General features: G+C 34.7%; 3 protein-coding genes across 3 annotated transcripts in view; 1 reads left to right on the forward strand and 2 right to left on the reverse strand.

Annotated features, from left to right (window-relative positions):
* Window positions 1-12,992, reverse strand: part of LOC144445026 (uncharacterized) — a 290,502-nt gene extending 277,510 nt beyond the window's left edge. The window contains exons 1-2 of the mRNA XM_078134578.1: window positions 12,856-12,992; window positions 1,115-1,277 (exon numbers count right to left, since the gene is read on the reverse strand). Of these exons, the coding sequence (XP_077990704.1) occupies window positions 1,115-1,277; window positions 12,856-12,881 (189 nt within the window). The 5' untranslated portion in view covers window positions 12,882-12,992. The remainder of the gene's footprint in view (window positions 1-1,114; window positions 1,278-12,855) is intronic.
* On the reverse strand, window positions 4,960-6,678 carry LOC144444854 (tetratricopeptide repeat protein 22-like). Its single transcript, XM_078134405.1, has one exon. It carries the CDS (start codon window positions 6,676-6,678, stop codon window positions 4,960-4,962), a length of 1,719 nt encoding a protein of 572 aa, XP_077990531.1.
* Window positions 12,993-13,242: 250 nt separating the features above from the next.
* LOC144444646 (cytochrome b-c1 complex subunit 7-like) lies at window positions 13,243-17,398 on the forward strand. The gene is made up of 4 exons (XM_078134141.1): window positions 13,243-13,284; window positions 15,223-15,318; window positions 16,289-16,458; window positions 17,102-17,398. The coding sequence occupies exons 1-4, from the start codon at window positions 13,266-13,268 to the stop codon at window positions 17,177-17,179; spliced, it is 363 nt and encodes a 120-aa protein (XP_077990267.1). The 5' UTR covers window positions 13,243-13,265; the 3' UTR covers window positions 17,180-17,398.
* The last annotated feature ends 1,052 nt before the right edge of the window (window positions 17,399-18,450 follow it).

The raw sequence follows: 18,450 nt of genomic DNA on the forward strand, positions 1-18,450 counted from the left end.
TAATCAATGTTACCATCATCAATTTTCAGGTTCCAAGATGCATTGCGTGAGACACCATTACTTATATTCATGCTTGTTCTGTCTTATTATAATAATATTTTCATTATGAAATGACAAATCAACCTCTTTAATTATGAGTGACTTTATAGAACAAAGACTGAATCTCATCAAAGATAGAGAGAGATTTTACTGGTAAACCCAGAGTATGGTCAGGTGACAACCATTCCCTTGAGTAGTATGTGCATATACCCTCTGTACATACAGAAATTACATGGCACTGTATGGTGAGACATGCATATGCGATGCATCTCAGAACTGCCAACAGGTCTTGGAGATTTTGTAACATTAAAAGGTGTTTGGGGTAATGACATGTTTTCTGAAAATTCAAATATATAGATATCTCGGCAGTTGAGAATATGTGTCTCTTGAGCAAGACATGCAAAAGATGATTTCTTTTCTGTTTGTATATGTACTGTAAATCATAGACCGCTGGTGGAGGGTCTATGTGTAAATGTATCTATTTTGGCTCACAAAAATTTTGGCAAAACTACAATTATTTTGGATGATAAACAATTTTAGTGAAAGTGTACTAATACTAATAGCCACATCACTTTTTGAAAATTAATATATTGATAAACTAACTTATTCTGTTTTTACATGTCATTACTATACCAATGGCCTCTTTTACAGCACAGTCTGAAACGTCATACTTCATATTTCAGTGCATCAGTAGAAATACGTGCTCTGACTTTCAAGAATTCAAGAAATTTACAGTATGAGTTACTCTAAATTTACCCATGAAAATGATTTCATTTTCAAATTTAATTTATTTTGGTGCAAAAATTATTTCAGTTAAAACATGTTTTGTGCCAAAGTACATACCGGTAGTTGCTGGTACTATCTCAGTATCTGTCTACAAACTAAAAAATGCATAAATTAGACCAGATCCGAATCTATTATGTGTTTTGGTGTTTTTGAAATAGTGTAATTTTGATACATGGGGTATTTATTTTGGATCCACAAAAAATACCAAATCAATATGGCCACTTTGTACTCTATAAGTATATTGACATCCTGTTTGCCAACAACATAGGAGATGAAATAATTAACTTACCATAAACTGTACCACATCATTATCTTTGTGTTTTGGTGTTTTAAAGTAGTGTAATTTTGATATGACAATGACGTGGTACTCTGTTGTACTAGCTAGTAAACCTCTGATCTCTTCATACGTAGGAATACTAATATCAATACCAGTCTCTGTGTTCTTCAACTCTCTGTAAAAATATTGTGTATTTGTGTAAATTATCAAAGGTTATAAATTCTATTTAACAAAACTTTTCTATTCTGTTTATCTCAATTCTACACAATTGAAAGGTGCTACCATATAGAGATTGTCAGATGTGTCATGCTGTATGTGAGGCTAGTACATTCCAAATAAACCATAAATTTCAATCAGGGTGACCGTCTTTCTTTGTCTCTCATAAGAATGTCAGTCAATAGCATGATGTGTGTGCAAGCACACAGGAGCCCATCCAGGCTCCCTGGACCCTCCATCCCTCCCCCTCCCCCCCCCCTCTCTACCTACCTATATACCTACATATGCATACACATGCATACATAGGCACATACATACACACAAATGGCATACATACATACATACCCAGTACATACATATTATATACATGCACATTTACACACACACATATTAACACACATAGACACTGACATATACACACAGACACACACACACACACATACACAGACTGACATGACAGACATAGACAGACAGACAGACAGACAGACAGACAGACATCCACACACACACTCACTCACTCACTCACTCACACACAGATACACACACACAATCAATCAATCAATCAATCAATCAATCAGCAATAGCCAATCTATCTGATTCTAAATGCTACCATCACATTATCATTACAAGAACACATTCAATTTCATTTCATACTTTTATTTTGAGAAGATAAAATGATCAACGTACAACGTGAAAGATTTCAAAACTCTGCATAAAATAACAAAACTAAACTCTTTTCAGTTCATTTATAGAAATAATGTGTAACTACAATGTACTGCTGGAGTATATACAATAATTCAATATGTTGCAAACCTGGTACACAGAAATCTTTAAAAGAAATGTTTATTTTCACTTTATTTTCGTCAGAAGTCACAGAGAACTGTTTGTCTTCCCTTATTCTCAGTAAAACTTACAATACCTTGTACCCAAATTTTGGAAGTCAACCAGTGAAATACTCACAATAGGAAAATAAATTAAAAGATAAGATTTCACCTCCTTGCTACTTATAACAAAAATAGTATAGTCTAAAATAGTCTAACTTGTCATAAATTTCATTACAAATATTGGTTTTAAAAGATTGTCATTTACTTGTATACTAATGGTAATTTTAAGCCACGGTCAAACTATTTCTTGATAAACAATTTATACAAATACACAACTTCTTCAGTGTAAACTCAAAACTGTCATTTTGATGTATGGTGTCAGCCTGCCAGGTCTTTCTCCGTAAAATCAATAGTAGATCTGTCGAAGTGTCAATATGAATGACAAATGGGTATTTATTTTGGATCCCCACTATGATTTCTTACTTGTAAAAACAAAGTGAAACAGCATCGACCACATCCCTGTTTATAACGCAATCAATAAATTACAAAAAGCTATTTAAAAAAAAGTTTGTCATTGTACAGAAATATTTAAAACATTTTGTTAATGTTTTGCAATTATTTATTTATTAACCATCCACCAGGCATTGCCCAATAACAGGAGGAAAGTTCAGTGTTAATACAGGAGGAAACCGGAGCACCCGGGGGAAAATCTGCATTGTTTGGTATAGTCAAACTGAACGACACTCTTCTTACTTACAGTATGGTCAATTTAATCAAACCCAGCCAACACCTGGCGGGTTCGAACCCAGGCTGCAGAGGTAAGAGGCGTACAGGCTAACCACTTGGCCACCGACACCACAACAATTGTTTGAGTTACAAACAAGGATTTTGCATATGTTAATGTTTCACATTGTATTAAAATATAGTAGAGTTATTTTATGAATTAAAACTCCAAAATGAGTACCCATTTGTCATCCATTATGGCCACTTTTAAACAGTATTGTCAGGTTTCCTGGTAAATCATTTGTACACATCTTTTCAAGAGTTGTTCTGTATAACCTGTTATTTTTAGACCATGTCCACACGCTTTCTTGTTATAAAAGTCTTCAAACTTTCTGTGTAGATTTTCATTTTAGACTTAATTACAGCATACTCAAAGCACTTTTTCTTGGTAATATTTTGTGTAGACACACATTACGTTCTTTCTAAGACTGTGTAAATTGTCACTTCAGACAAAGTCATTTTCTTGGTAAATATTACTATAGAGTTTTTCTGGTTAAATATTCAGTTTAGAGTATGGCAAAAAAAGAACAACAAATCACCAAGAATTCTTGTGTTTAAAATATCACATATGAGTAAAAGTGGCACAAGCTGAGTTATAAACTTTTTACTCAGCAAAAATACTGAAATAATACCACAATTCAGCATAATGTTAATATCAATGCATGTCTTCTATAACATTACAATTGTCTTCTGGCATTATTAGAACTGTTGATTGCATAGTACGGATTTGCTGAACACTTTTTGATACGTATGATAAATTATGTCATTGGATTTTTTATGAGTTGTATCTTAATACCAGGTTTGAGTTCAGTCAATTGCAAGTGGTGGTAAGTGTGCTTCAGTAAGTAGAATACTGTGAATAACTTTTACTATGCAGTAAAAACTATGCCAAAATATGTATAACCTCACAGGCTGTCCCCTATAACACCAAAATACAGACATTGCAATATTTTCCTGAATAAAAAACCTTGTGAATTAAAAAGTGTACACAATAAAAACATGACTATCTCTGGATTTCACTAAACAGCACAGCACATGAAAAAAATGAATATTCTAGTTAATTTGTACATATGTAAATGTTCCAAGTAATTTCAATTTTTTTTTTTTTCTTTTACTTCTTTCATGTTCAAAATGCTTTATAGTACCCAGTCACTGTGTATTATGTTTGGACACAGGCCATCTGATTAAAATCTGATGTGGTGAAAGCGGCTAAATGCTTTATTTACCTCTATTTCCATCATTTTGTGACGTTTGTTTTTGTTCCAATCTGAGTGATCGCCGCCTTCCCTTCCCTTTCAACTCGGAACAAAAACAAACAACACAAAACTATGGAAATAGAGGTAAATAAAGCATTTAGCCGCTTTCACCACATCGGATTTTAATCCGATTGGGATACAGGCTTCCAACTTCTCAGACTTTTTTCTCAATCATTACCTGATCTGATTACAATTAAATTACTCAGGGACACTGCTATAAGTCTTCCCTTCCATTCAATGTTTATCACACATGGCTTCTTTCTTTTCCTTATCATTTACCACCAAGTTAACATTTTTCAACTCTGATGAAGTCATTTTTCTAAGAAATATACAGGCAATACAATTTCGCAACATCTGCCAAATTTGTGTATTACAATTTTTCTAATTCTTTGCCTTTCAAATGTGTTTTATTACTCAGTAATTGTTTTACCCTATGACAAAAGACTTGTGTTCCCATATTGAACATTTTTGATCAATCATTTCTATTAAACGTAATAAAAACTTGAATGTTAAACGAGATTAAAATGTGTTGATTTCATCAATACTGACTTGGCATTTATCCGAACTCTCTCACTCTTACTCATAGATGAGAGTAACACATAGGCCTACCAAGACAACCTCCATTAAATGTGTTGGTGACATTTATTTGGTAACAAATTTGTCCTACCTCCATTAAATGTGTTGGTGACATTTATTTGGTAACAAATTTGTCCTACTTAAATCTTAAATTGAAAGTCTGCTTCAATTTCTTGTCTGGTTTTACGGTAGTTTCAACAGATCACCACAGCATCTCTCGAAGTGTTCTTCCTTCAATTCTAAACATATATTGGTTGACTTTCTGAAACTCAGCTGCAAAGTCATTTTCCAAGGATTCTAAAGTTTTCTGTATGTCGCTCTTCTTATACTTTAGGTAATGTTGTTGAAATTGGTCACAGATTTGTCTGATCAATTCATAATCATAGTCATGATATTTCTGTTGACTTTGTTTGTCTGTTGATTGAAGCTGCCGTAATTGATGGAATAAACTCACCAGTAAAGCAAAGAAAAGATAGGAATATTTCCCATTGGTGTCTGCATTGATGCAGTGTGTGTACTTGTCAGTAGCTTGACTGTATTCCTCAAGATACATAAAGCAATTACCATGGAGTTGCAATTTGTGGGGATGAGTGTCTTCAGGGTGTGCTGACAGCAACTCTAGGGCCTTCATGATGGCATCTTTATCTTCTACTTGGGAACTGAAATCTGTAGTCTTGAAATGTACAGTCGTTCCCAAATGTAGCTGTACCTTTGCAGCCAAAAATGTATTTGTTGTTCTATGATCCATAACATTCATACACCAGTCAAGATCCATTTCTGCCTGTCTCAACAAAGATTTGTCTGGTCTTCTAATAACTGCATCCCTTGTAGCTGCAAGTTTGGAGAACTGCTCATTCTCATACTTTTTAAAATTTATCTTGGCTCTCACAAAATATGCATACCAATTAGTGTGCTGATCAGGATTACTTACAACTGACTTTTCCACCATCTCCAGAGCTTCTTCAAGTCGATCACCTTCAAAAAGACTCCTTGCTATCAATGCCAGTTCTTTCCAGTCAATTTTACTGAAGCATTCTGCTTTCTGAAAGCACTTCATACATGTAGGGTCTTCATAGTATTCCACCAACTTTAGTTGCTGAATAAAATTTGGTACCCATGCTGACCTCTTTCGAAACAAAGATTTGCCCTTCATTATCGATTTACCAATGTAACACCAACTCATCGATTGATAGCTTTTGTCAGAAGACTCGCTCAGAACCTCTTGAAGAAGATTTAACATCTTCTCAAACAGTTGTCTAAGTCTGACTTGGTCTGCATTATGTTCTTGATAACTTGCTTGCTCTTCAATGTTAATCATCCAAACACGCATATGATTAATCACCATGAATAACTTCCACTTATATCTCTCCTCCTTCAAGATGGTGATATTTTGAGATTCTCGGACAGCACATTCATACAAAAAATTTGCCTCTTGGTACAATGGAGGTGATTGTGGTCTTTCATCATAACAATCAAATGCCATAGAATAGGCTTGTTCAGCAATACATCTCACTAAAACAGACTGTCTTTCGTCAGTGGAAAAAGTGGACTCACCAGAGAAGAAGAGCTGCAGTGGTCTTGAGTAGATTTCTGATTTCTTGGTCATTCCGAGAACCCTATACACGTAAGCTAAGTTGGCTAGAGCATTCAGATTACACGGATCTTCTTCTAACACTTTCTTAAAATAATCATCACAAGCTTTTAACTTCTCCCCAAGTTGGAATTTCAACACGCCTAACACATTCCATAAACCATAGCAGATTGGTCCACTTTCAAGTTCCAGCTGTTTGTTAATACTTTCGTACCGAGCAGTCAGAATTTTCCTGTCTGTGTTTACCTTCAACATGTGCAATGGAAGGTGAAAATGTCCGCATTCAACTGCTGACGTTGGTGGATTGGATGGACAACTACTGGAAGCCATTGTTGTGTTTGGTATTATTCAACACAATACAACAGTTATTACTGGGTAGCAGTATAATCAGTCCAATGTCTATTGTTTCACTGACTGATCAGTATGAACTATTGTTACACCTGACAACTATATATAGGTTTTATATCAGGTAGATTTATTGGACTGTACCTGACATTTCGTGGAATGTACTGTGTTGGCCAAAGTAATGAAATTTTCTGTTAGACATTAATCTAACTTAAGTTAGACAAGCAACCTAGCAGTCGAAAACAGCTACGCTGATTTTATTTTCATGACATAAATGGTACAGAAGATGGACAATGTGAACCTCAAATGTTGTATTTTGTAGAAACGGTTCGACTATATGCTACATACCCATAGTAGTTCATCATTCTTGGTTAATATCACCTATAAACCTGGTCAAAAATATCCCTACAAAACATATATCCCTTCATAATTAGTTTATGACTTCAAAAGAAAATTTCTTTATCTATGAGTACTGAAAATTGTTCACTACTATTGTTGTTGTTCTTTATGGTAGAATAGATTTTTCCAGGCAATACCAAAAAAATAAATAATAACACAATAGCACCAATACTAATAGCATTTTAGCACAACTGTAAAGTTACACCCTAAATTGCTAAAAGGCACGACCTTTGACCTTTAATAATAAAAAGCCTGGTTCATAATTTCATTTTGATTTTAATTTTCATTTCTAAGTCATCCAGACTGTTCAAAGTATGATTATGAACTACAATCATCACCAACCTGTGTACACTATTTTATTTGTATAATAATACTGATCAATCTATCATATTCAAATCAAAGTGTAAATATGATGGGAAACATAAAAATAAAAAGGGTCACCCTTATACACAAATTAATCAGGCTTTCTAATAACTATGATGTCATCAAGTATTTTTGGGTGTGAGTGTGTCTTTCTCTTTCTTTCTCAATCTCTCAATCTTCTATCTCGATCTCTCCCTCCCTCCCTCCCTCCTTCAAGTTACAAATTCTATTTTCTGTTAGATTTTGGAGGATGTATGTCATTAACATCATCACAAGTTGTTTGTATGTATTTTCATTTTTACTTTGTTTTCATGTTAAAACAGTCAGTACTCTAAATACACACACCTTGTTTACTTCACCAGTGATTTATTAACACAAACACAATAACCTGGGTTTGAGAGGTAATAAACAGGGGACACCAGTTACAAAGAAAAGAAAATTCAGCAAAATAACCCATTGGCAACAAGTTTCATTTCAAATTCAATTGTCAAACAACAACAGTCAGCATAATTATGACACTGTACCACATATAGACTGTAAGATACCACATTCATATCATATAGACTCTAATGACTGTTTCATAGACTGTAAGACACTGTAAGACACAACATTCATACCATATAGACTGTAAGACACAACATTCATACCATATAGACTGTAAGATACAACATTCATACCATATAGACTGTAAGACACAACATTCATACCATATAGACTGTAAGATAAGACATTCATACCATATAGACTGTAAGACACAACATTCATACCATATAGACTGTAAGATAAGACATTCATACCATATAGACTGTAAGATACAACATTCATACCATATAGACTGTAAGATATGACATTCATACCATATAGACTGTAAGATACAACATTCATACCATATAGACTGTAAGATATGACATTCATACCATATAGACTGTAAGATATGACATTCATACCATATAGACTGTAAGATACAACATTCATACCATATAGACTGTAAGATATGACATTCATACCATATAGACTGTAAGATACAACATTCATACCATATAGACTGTAAGATATGACATTCATACCATATAGACTGTAAGATATGACATTCATACCATATAGACTGTAAGATACAACATTCATACCATATAGACTGTAAGATATGACATTCATACCATATAGACTGTAAGATACAACATTCATACCATATAGACTGTAAGATATGACATTCATACCATATAGACTGTAAGATATGACATTCATACTATATAGACTGTAAGATAAGACATTCATACCATATAGACTGTAAGATATGACATACCATATAGACTGTAAGATAAGACATTCATACCATATAGACTGTAAGATATGGCATTCATACCATATAGACTGTAAGACACAACATTCATACCATATAGACTGTAAGATATGACATTCATACCATATAGACTGTAAGATATGACATACCATATGGACTGTAAGATATGGCATTCATACCATATAGACTGTACATAAGATATGACATTCATACCATATAGACTGTAAGATACGACATTCATACCATATAGACTGTAAGATATGACATTCATACCATATAGACTGTAAGATACAACATTCATACCATATAGACTGTAAGACACGACATTCATACCATATAGACTGTAAGATACAACATTCATACCATATAGACTGTAAGATACAACATTCATACCATATAGACTGTAAGATATGACATTCATACCATATAGACTGTAAGATACGACATTCATACCATATAGACTGTAAGACACAACATTCATACCATATAGACTGTAAGATACAACATTCATACCATATAGACTACTGTAAGACACAACATTCATACCATATAGACTGTAAGACACAACATTCATACCATATAGACTGTAAGACACAACATTCATACCATATAGACTGTAAGATACAACATTCATACCATATAGACTGTAAGATACAACATTCATACCATATAGACTACTGTAAGACACAACATTCATACCATATAGACTGTAAGACACAACATTCATACCATATAGACTGTAAGACACAACATTCATACCATATAGACTGACAAGACACAACATTCATACCATATAGACTGACAAGACACAACATTCATACCATATAGACTGTAAGACACAACATTCATACCATATAGACTGTAAGATACAACATTCATACCATATAGACTGTAAGATACAACATTCATACCATATAGACTGTAAGATAAGACATTCATACCATATAGACTGTAAGACACAACATTCATACCATATAGACTGTAAGACACAACATTCATACCATATAGACTGTAAGATAAGACATTCATACCATATAGACTGTAAGACACAACATTCATACCATATAGACTGTAAGATACAACATTCATACCATATAGACTGTAAGATATGACATTCATACCATATAGACTGTAAGATGTGACATTCATACCATATAGACTGTAAGATATGACATTCATACCATATACATGTAGACTGTAAGATATGACATTCATACCATATAGACTGTAAGACACAACATTCATACCATATATAGACTGTAAGATACAACATTCATACCATATAGACTGTAAGATATGACATTCATACCATATAGACTGTAAGATACAACATTCATACCATATAGACTGTAAGATATGACATTCATACCATATAGACTGTAAGATATGACATTCATACCATATAGACTGTAAGACACAACATTCATACCATATAGACTGACAAGACACAACATTCGTACCATATAGACTGTAAGATACAACATTCGTACCATATAGACTGTAAGACACAACATTCATACCATATAGACTGACAAGACACAACATTCGTACCATATAGACTGTAAGATACAACATTCGTACCATATAGACTGTAAGATACAACATTCATACCATATAGACTGTAAGATATGACATTCATACCATATAGACTGTAAGACATGACATTCATACCATATAGACTGTAAGACATGACATTCATACCATATTGACTGTAAAACAGGACATTCATACCATATACTATCCTTTATCAGTCATGGTTTAGAACTTGAAGCCTTATAGGGATGAACAATCTGGCATAATATGATATTATCTGAAAGTCTATTTCAAATAAAACTGTTTTCACAAAAAGAAACCAGATGTATTAAAATAGAACCAGATATAAACCGAATGCCTTCTGTAAGAGAAAACCTTTATATTGTTGTTCCTTCATGCCTTGTCAAAATGAAATATTCTGTACCAGACATGATATTGTATATCTATTTGTTACTACATCAATAAATAAAATGTAGCTTCAGAACTCCAGCTGACACATTGTACATGTCCGCTTCTACAAAAGTTGAGTTTGGCGTATTTTCAACTTGCTGTAACTTTCACTAGAGTCCATCATTTTAGACACAGTAAAAACGTACACCTCAACTGACATATCAAATTTCACAAGAAGATGAATTCTTATGTGCTTTAAATGACTATAGTAAACAAATCGCAAAGTCTGTGTGTAACGGTCCGTTCCAGAATTTTCTGTAGAAAGAGGGGTAATTTGACAAGGAAGTTGAAGCTGACTTGGTTAGACCAATGATGTCTCCATGCATTCTTTCACAGCAAAAAGAAACACTGGGGAGTGCAAACAGTTATCAACGAAGTACGAAAAAAAAAGATTTTCAATTTTGATTGAGAATGAAATAGTGAAGAGATCGTATGGATTTATCTCAGCGAATTCTCCAGCATGATTGCCTGCTGATGCTATCTTATGGCCAACACAGTATGCAATGTGAAGTGTTTATAGAAAGTTGTAGCATAGGCCTCACCATACCTAGAATTTTTACAGATCTAATTACCAAAAATAATAGACAGATGCACTTTGGTATCGCAAAGGTATGTACCAAATTATATTGAATTTGAAGCATGCATTCTTAAGAATAAGAAGTAGCCTAATTACCGAAAACGATTAATTATGTAAGTCGTTCATTAATATTAATCAGTTCTCGCCACTACCCTAAAGAACATGTGCACCAAATTTTGTTTGAATTGAGCCAGTCATTGTTTTAGAAAATTGTGACACACACACAAACACACGAACGCACGCACGCACGCACGCAGGCAGACAGACAGACACAGACAAGACAGACCAGACACACACAAACACACACACACACACACACACACACACACACACACACACACACACACACACACACACACACACACACACACACTTTTCATCCCCAATGTAAAACCTTCTTTAAGGAAGTGTAATAAAGAATGCATTTCTCAGCTTTCCCAATGTGTGATTAGTTTCATTTAATTTTTGCTGTATGTCAATTGACTTCAATTTTGCCTATTCATATACTTTTACTGAGTATATAATCATCATAGAGTAAACATGTTTGACCATGCATGCACATTTGGAGACTAAAATTGGTGACTAACAGGCAATGCATCAACCTCATATATGAATCACAGTTTCCCTACAGGTTGAGAAAGATATTTTCTGCACAATAAAAATAGGGAATTTTGACCATGTAGATATTTCTTACAGTTCTTGATTCATTTGCAACAACTTTGAATGTGTATGTGTCACTCCATTCAATCCCCACCACATAAATACACACACTCCTCCTGACACTCATACTATATGCTAGCAACTTTTGTATTAAACCAAAAATGACAAATTAATTAAGTATAATGTATTACTCAATATGCAAATCAACGTAAGTATTATGCGGAGCCATTTCGACAAATCCTGATCAAGCAACACTGGAATAGAGATGACTTCTAACAAGCAAAAAGTGTTAATTCCAAATTTCATAACTAAATATACATGTTATTACATACCTTCATGCAAATGATATGCAAACGTGAAACCTTTATTTCTACACTCCGGTAGTCTGTGTAGTCTAACTCTTTCTGATAATTTTCATGCTGTTTCATATTATTACAAATTATTTCCTCTTTAACAGTTTCTACTTTCTTTGTATACATTTGAGCTTTGTGCACGAAATACTTGCATGATGAAATATACAGTAGTCTTTCAGCTAATATTAAAATGTTGTTTTCCAATCTCGCGATCAACTAGTTTTGACGTTACTTGAAACGGGTGATACTAATTTGCCCCGCCCCCTTCCGCATCCCTCGTACAATCCATTCGCATACATGTGGACCGTATCAACTTGTCTTGTGAAACATGCACACATCTATTTGTTCTGTGTTTTTCATGACAAATTCTGTCACAGTTTGTTGAATCAGTGATTACATGACCAGTATCTACCGGGGTTCCCCTCCACTTAATTCTACATTTAAACTTTGCGCCCTGACCTTAATTCAAAGGAAATCCCTTCTCCATCATTTTATCCTACAAAATAACACAGTTTTAATTGATTTACCTTGTTGTGACGATAGGTGCAGCCATGATCTTCAAATTAATTCAAGTATGCACGACAGTACAATATGTGTAAAGTTCGAGGAATCCAGCAATTTACCTCAATTTGTCACGTGTAATGTGTATCGGTCAAAAGTTTATTTACGTCTAGATTAGACTCCCTAGCAAATGAAATATTGCAATTAGCTTCCTTATTAAATTCTGCTGGGTAAATATCTAGAAATGCGACAACAAAATAGTAAAAAAATTTGGATTTTTTAAATTTCTTTTCAAATTTAGGGAAAATAATTGTCTGTTTTGGCTTCAAGTATAAAAATGTTAATATGACAACTTTTGCATATTTATATAAACTTGGGAGGTCTTGTTGGTTTCCGGAAAAATCTTTCCCGTCATGCACTTTACCACCCGGCGAAAATGGCGTCGTCGTCCTTCAGTAAGTTCTACTCATTTTTTTTATTAAATTTACTTGTATTTCGTGAAGTACGGTGATTTTAGTCTATATTTTCACCAACAACAGTGTCAGAACTACATACAATGTATGTAGACGTAAAATATTAGATCGATGTTGGTATTTCGCACGTCGAACACAATCATTTCGTGACTAGTTTCGCGTGGTGGTTACGTGGTGGTCTTTCGATCGAATGAGGTCAATTGCCGAAATGTATGATAATCTGTGTGAGAGAAAGTTCAAACACTTAGCTCCTTAAACTGTAAACTTTCAACAAAATCGCAATGTTACTTTTATTGTCTCGCTTCTAATCTCAAAATACGTAAATTCATATCTTGCCTTTGCTAAGAAAATTGAGGATGTATCATACTATCATTGTGTAACGTGTGTGCACTGGTGTACATGTAAATGCAATCCCAGTAACATCCACGAAGTGATTTGTATTTGTCTACTGTCGCAAATTGTATGATTTCCCAAACCAATTTCATAAATACAAGAATACGGAAGAGAAATTCGCTGACATTATGATAAATTTGAGTGAGTGCCGAGTGCAAGCATGTAAAAATCATTTTAAAAATGTGTGTTTGTCATTCAATCTTCAGTAGTCCCCTCTCTGAATGCAAAATGTTTGTATCAAACACAGTATGAATATTACTGTACCATCAAGAGAAACAGGTCCCTTTACAAGCAAATCTCCACAGCACATGGGAGAACTCAAAAGAGAAGTGCATGTGTGGTTACATTCTTATCGATCATAACAATCACTTTGCCATCCCAACATTATTGACTGATCCAAATTGCAATAAGAAGTCACTCCTTTTTGACAAGATATGAATATCTAAGTTTGACAGACAATCACTTAGTAGAAGCCATTAATTAATTAGCCTGCAAGAGCGAGTCATTGTTTTCGCTCGTGTAATATCATCAACGCCTTGGGTATTGAGTGGTTACATGAGTGGACTTTTCAGACTAATACACAGTGTTTCTGTTATGTTTTTTCCAGTGCGTATGTATGATGTATGCATCCAATGTAGGCCCCCTGTTAGTGCATACACTGAAAATCAATGCATACATATGTAGTTCTCTGAAACAATCTTTGAATGGTGGCACCAGAAATTTATATTTTGAGAGGCGTGTTCCAACACCGTTTTTACACAATTTGTACTAAAATTGACTAAGTACATGTACATGTGTACGCTTGTATTTTTGGGTACGAATGGAAACAACTTCAATATAGCGTGTTATCAGCTTTATAAAATAGTGCTTTGCACAAATAAACATTAGGAATGTTGCCATTCATGTTGATTTGATGACAAGTTTGGTCTGATAATACCAACAAACATCAAAATATTTTATAAAAACTTGAAAACTTCAATGATACGTTTCAAGAGCCACTTTCTCATGGAACACTCAAGTGAATGCACTGTTCATCTCATCCCCAGCAGCAGATTGCCTGTCAGTGTGTGATAGATTACAACTGACATGCATTGTTCATCTCATCCCCAGCAGCAGATTGCCTATCAGTGTGTGATAGATTACTACTGACATGAACTGTTCAGCCTTTCCCTGACTGGAAATGTTGCTAGATTTTCAGTAGAATTTGTCCATTTGACTATACGTGGAGAGAGAGAGAGAGAGAGAGAGAGAGAGAGAGAGAGAGAGAGAGAGAGAGAGAGAGAGAGAGAGAGGGAGGGGGGGGAGGGAGGGAGGGAGGGAGGGAGGGAGGGTGGGTGGGTGGGTGAGTGAGTGAGTGAGTGAGTGAGTGAGTGAGTGAGTGAGTGAGTGAGTGAGTGAGTGAGTGAGAGAGAGAGAGAGAGAGAGAGAATGAGTATGAGTATGAGTCTACACGTATAAAGTTTTTAGACTATTCCTTCATCAGTTACCGTACCAATAACATTATTCCTCTCTGTTTTATATTTACAGCACAACTTGGTTCCTTTGGTAGAAATCTTCAAAAAAACAGAGGTTGGATTGCTCTTGGTAAATGGTTCTATAACAGAGCTGGTTTTAATCGATTGGGTAAAGACATAAAACTTTCTTTGATTATTGTAATATTGACAGCAAATTAAGAAATTGTATCTGATTTCTGGCCAAAGTTTCATTGACATAAATGGCCACTAGTGGAATGCCAGGCATGGTTGGGGAAAAGAAACAGCTGAAATTCCCACATGACAAGATTCTAGGCTATGGTCTAAGAAATCACACATTTTATCATCTTAAACCCCTGCAAGAAATGTTGTCGTTTATCAGGGTTCACCCTGATGCTCAGTATAGAGATCAGTTTTGGCTATCATATCATGGCCTTTGAAATACTGTTTAGAAGTAGACGGTTGCATTTTGATGTGGCCTTAATATATCATAAGATTACTGACAAGTGTAAAATGAATATGTATGTCTGACTGGCAACATAGAAAAGCCAAGGGGAGAATCATATATGCCATGCAGTGTTCTAAGCGGATGAAAATTTACCAGAGTTCATCTTTAAATCTATGCACATTTTAGCAGATTATCTGATTCTCTTGTTTGGCTTACCAAGGTTAGCGAGACACTGCATACACATAGTTGTCAACTACAACAGTACAGCCAAAAAAACAGAATTATTTCTGGTGAGCGTGCGCATCACTTAAATACTCCCACATTGGTCTTTTTGTGTGTGTTTGTCCAGGCCATGCAGTCTGCAGATCCGAGGGAAAACACAAAAATAACCCTCCCGACTTCAGTGAAGACAGCTGCAGAGCCAATCATGAACAAGCAAATGACATCTGTCCCACATATACACTTGCTCTAAAGTACTAAATAAAAAGAACATTAACTGCCATAAATAGTAGATTGAGTGACAGGTTTAAGAATTAAAAAATAAAAAAACATTCCCATCATCACATCACATTAGACAAATTGTCCTGACCAGAAGCAGTTCTTTTCTCTTTTTTTTCGGCCAACTCAGCATTGAACTGAAATGTTACACTCATTGTTTATTTCATTCTTTCAGGACTGTTGAAGGATGACACCATCAGTGAGCGTTTCCCAGAAGTAAAAGAAGCAATTAAACGTCTGCCTGAAGATGTGTATGATGAGAGAATGTTCCGTATTAAGAGAGCATTAGATCTATCTCTCAAACATAGAGTCCTACCCAAAGAACAGTGGACACAGTATGATGATGTAAGTGTATATTCTTACTCCGTCAATTTGATGATGACAGTGCCAATTAGTGTATATGTACCACATTACTAACTTAAATTCTGTACTAACAGTGGGGTAGCAGTTCAAATGAATTCAGTAATCTTACAAGTTACAGTGTACATTTGGGGATTTCCAGTGTTTACTAACTTAATAACTGGGTAATAATGTCTGGATGACAGAGGCACCACACCCACTTGTAATCTACTGCATTGAAAAACAAAAGTTATAGTTTAAGTCTATCTTAATAAAGTGAGACCTTGAATTGATTACCACAGCCTGCTGTACTACACTTTACTATAATTTATTATTTGTGATAATTAGATGTTATTCCCCAATATTTTTATTCGTTCAGCTAAGGAAAATATGAGTGACCTAAGGGGTCTTTGTCACTACAAGTTGATAGATGAGTAGTGACAACCCTTAGGTCGCAGGTATTTTCCGGCTGAATGAAGACAACTAATTGTGAAAAAGTAATTGTGAGCGTTTTGACTAATATTTCGAACATAGCAGAACCAGTGACATAGAAAGACCACAGTATACACATATACATTGTATTCCATATTTTTTGTTCTAAATGACTCGTGCATGGTATAATAACCTACATATTTGTTCCTTGTTCTAGGATAAGCCCTATCTCCAACCATACATTGACGAGGTGTTAAAAGAAATGAAGGAACAGAGAGAATGGAACAAGCAATGATACATAGAAACCATAGTTGATTTTGCCTGTGTTGTAAATTGTGTGAAAGTTTTGGCCTGATTGGAATGTGTTTCAATCTGTGCATGAAATAACAGTTTGTTGTCAGTTTTTATCGGTTGTGTCACCTAACATGAGTCATAGTAGAGTATACCAACATAACTAGACATCATAGTATTTCTATGAGACATGGTTAGAGTTATTTGTCCTCTCAAATTGTAATTTATGCAAATAAATCAGTTTTACAAAAGATACAGACAATCTGTGTTTGTTTTATTTTCTGTATTTATTCATTGATCACTTTCAAAACACTGTATTTCATCATATGTGCACATCATGTTGTTGTCTTCTTGACTAATCAAGGCATTGTGATTATGATATCTATTTCTCCATCAAATGCCTTGAAGGAACCTCATTGAAACTTATACATGTTGGATCGCCATCAAGTGGTCAACCTGATTGGCTGCCATCGGCAACTGAATGACCAATGGCTTTCACCGTTGTGTGTACAGTAGCAAATTGACTTTCCAACATCTGTGTTAGGGCTTATCACAAACGTATCCATTCCACTGAGAATACAGGTGTGTTTGTGTGTGTTTGATATGTTTTGCTTGTGAAGATGTAACCTATCAAACCTTTTGGAAAAGCAGTCAGTGTAAAAGGAACTGTGTGATTAGTCAGTTTACTGCTAGATGATGGCAGGTTGTAAATGTTTGAGGGTGATCTAACATAAATGAGTTTCAGTGTGAGGTTCCTTCAATGCAGTTGACGGGAGAGGTAGATATTGTAGCCATACTGCCCTTCTTATTCACAATGAAGGATGGTATGAGTTCATACTAATCTGAATCATACCATTAATACCTATTACCGCACACATAATACTTTTTAGTGGAAACCAAAGTCACTTGAGTATCAAATTATCAGTGATTTGAACAGACTGTAAAGATATGTCGTGTCAGTCTGCCCTCAGTGGTCTTCATTATTCCTTACATAAAATGATTTTAAGATGTTGAACTCAAAGATTTTGATGTTTATATATAATCCCATGAAATCAATGTTAGTTTTACGTCATAATGCTCCGAGTATGATTCCACGGACTAATACAAATTTGAGCCGGTAGGCGAGAATTTGTAGTCCGCGGAATCATACAAGGAGCATTATGACGTAAAACTAACATTGATTTCATGGGATTATATATTTATCACATAACTAAGTATTTCCCCGTATTTTTCTAAAATTTTAAATCGTATTTTACGAATACTGCATCATCGCAT

The sequence above is a fragment of the Glandiceps talaboti genome, chromosome 13 (assembly GCF_964340395.1).
Source record: "Glandiceps talaboti chromosome 13, keGlaTala1.1, whole genome shotgun sequence".
Classification (NCBI taxonomy): Eukaryota; Metazoa; Hemichordata; class Enteropneusta; family Spengelidae; genus Glandiceps; species Glandiceps talaboti.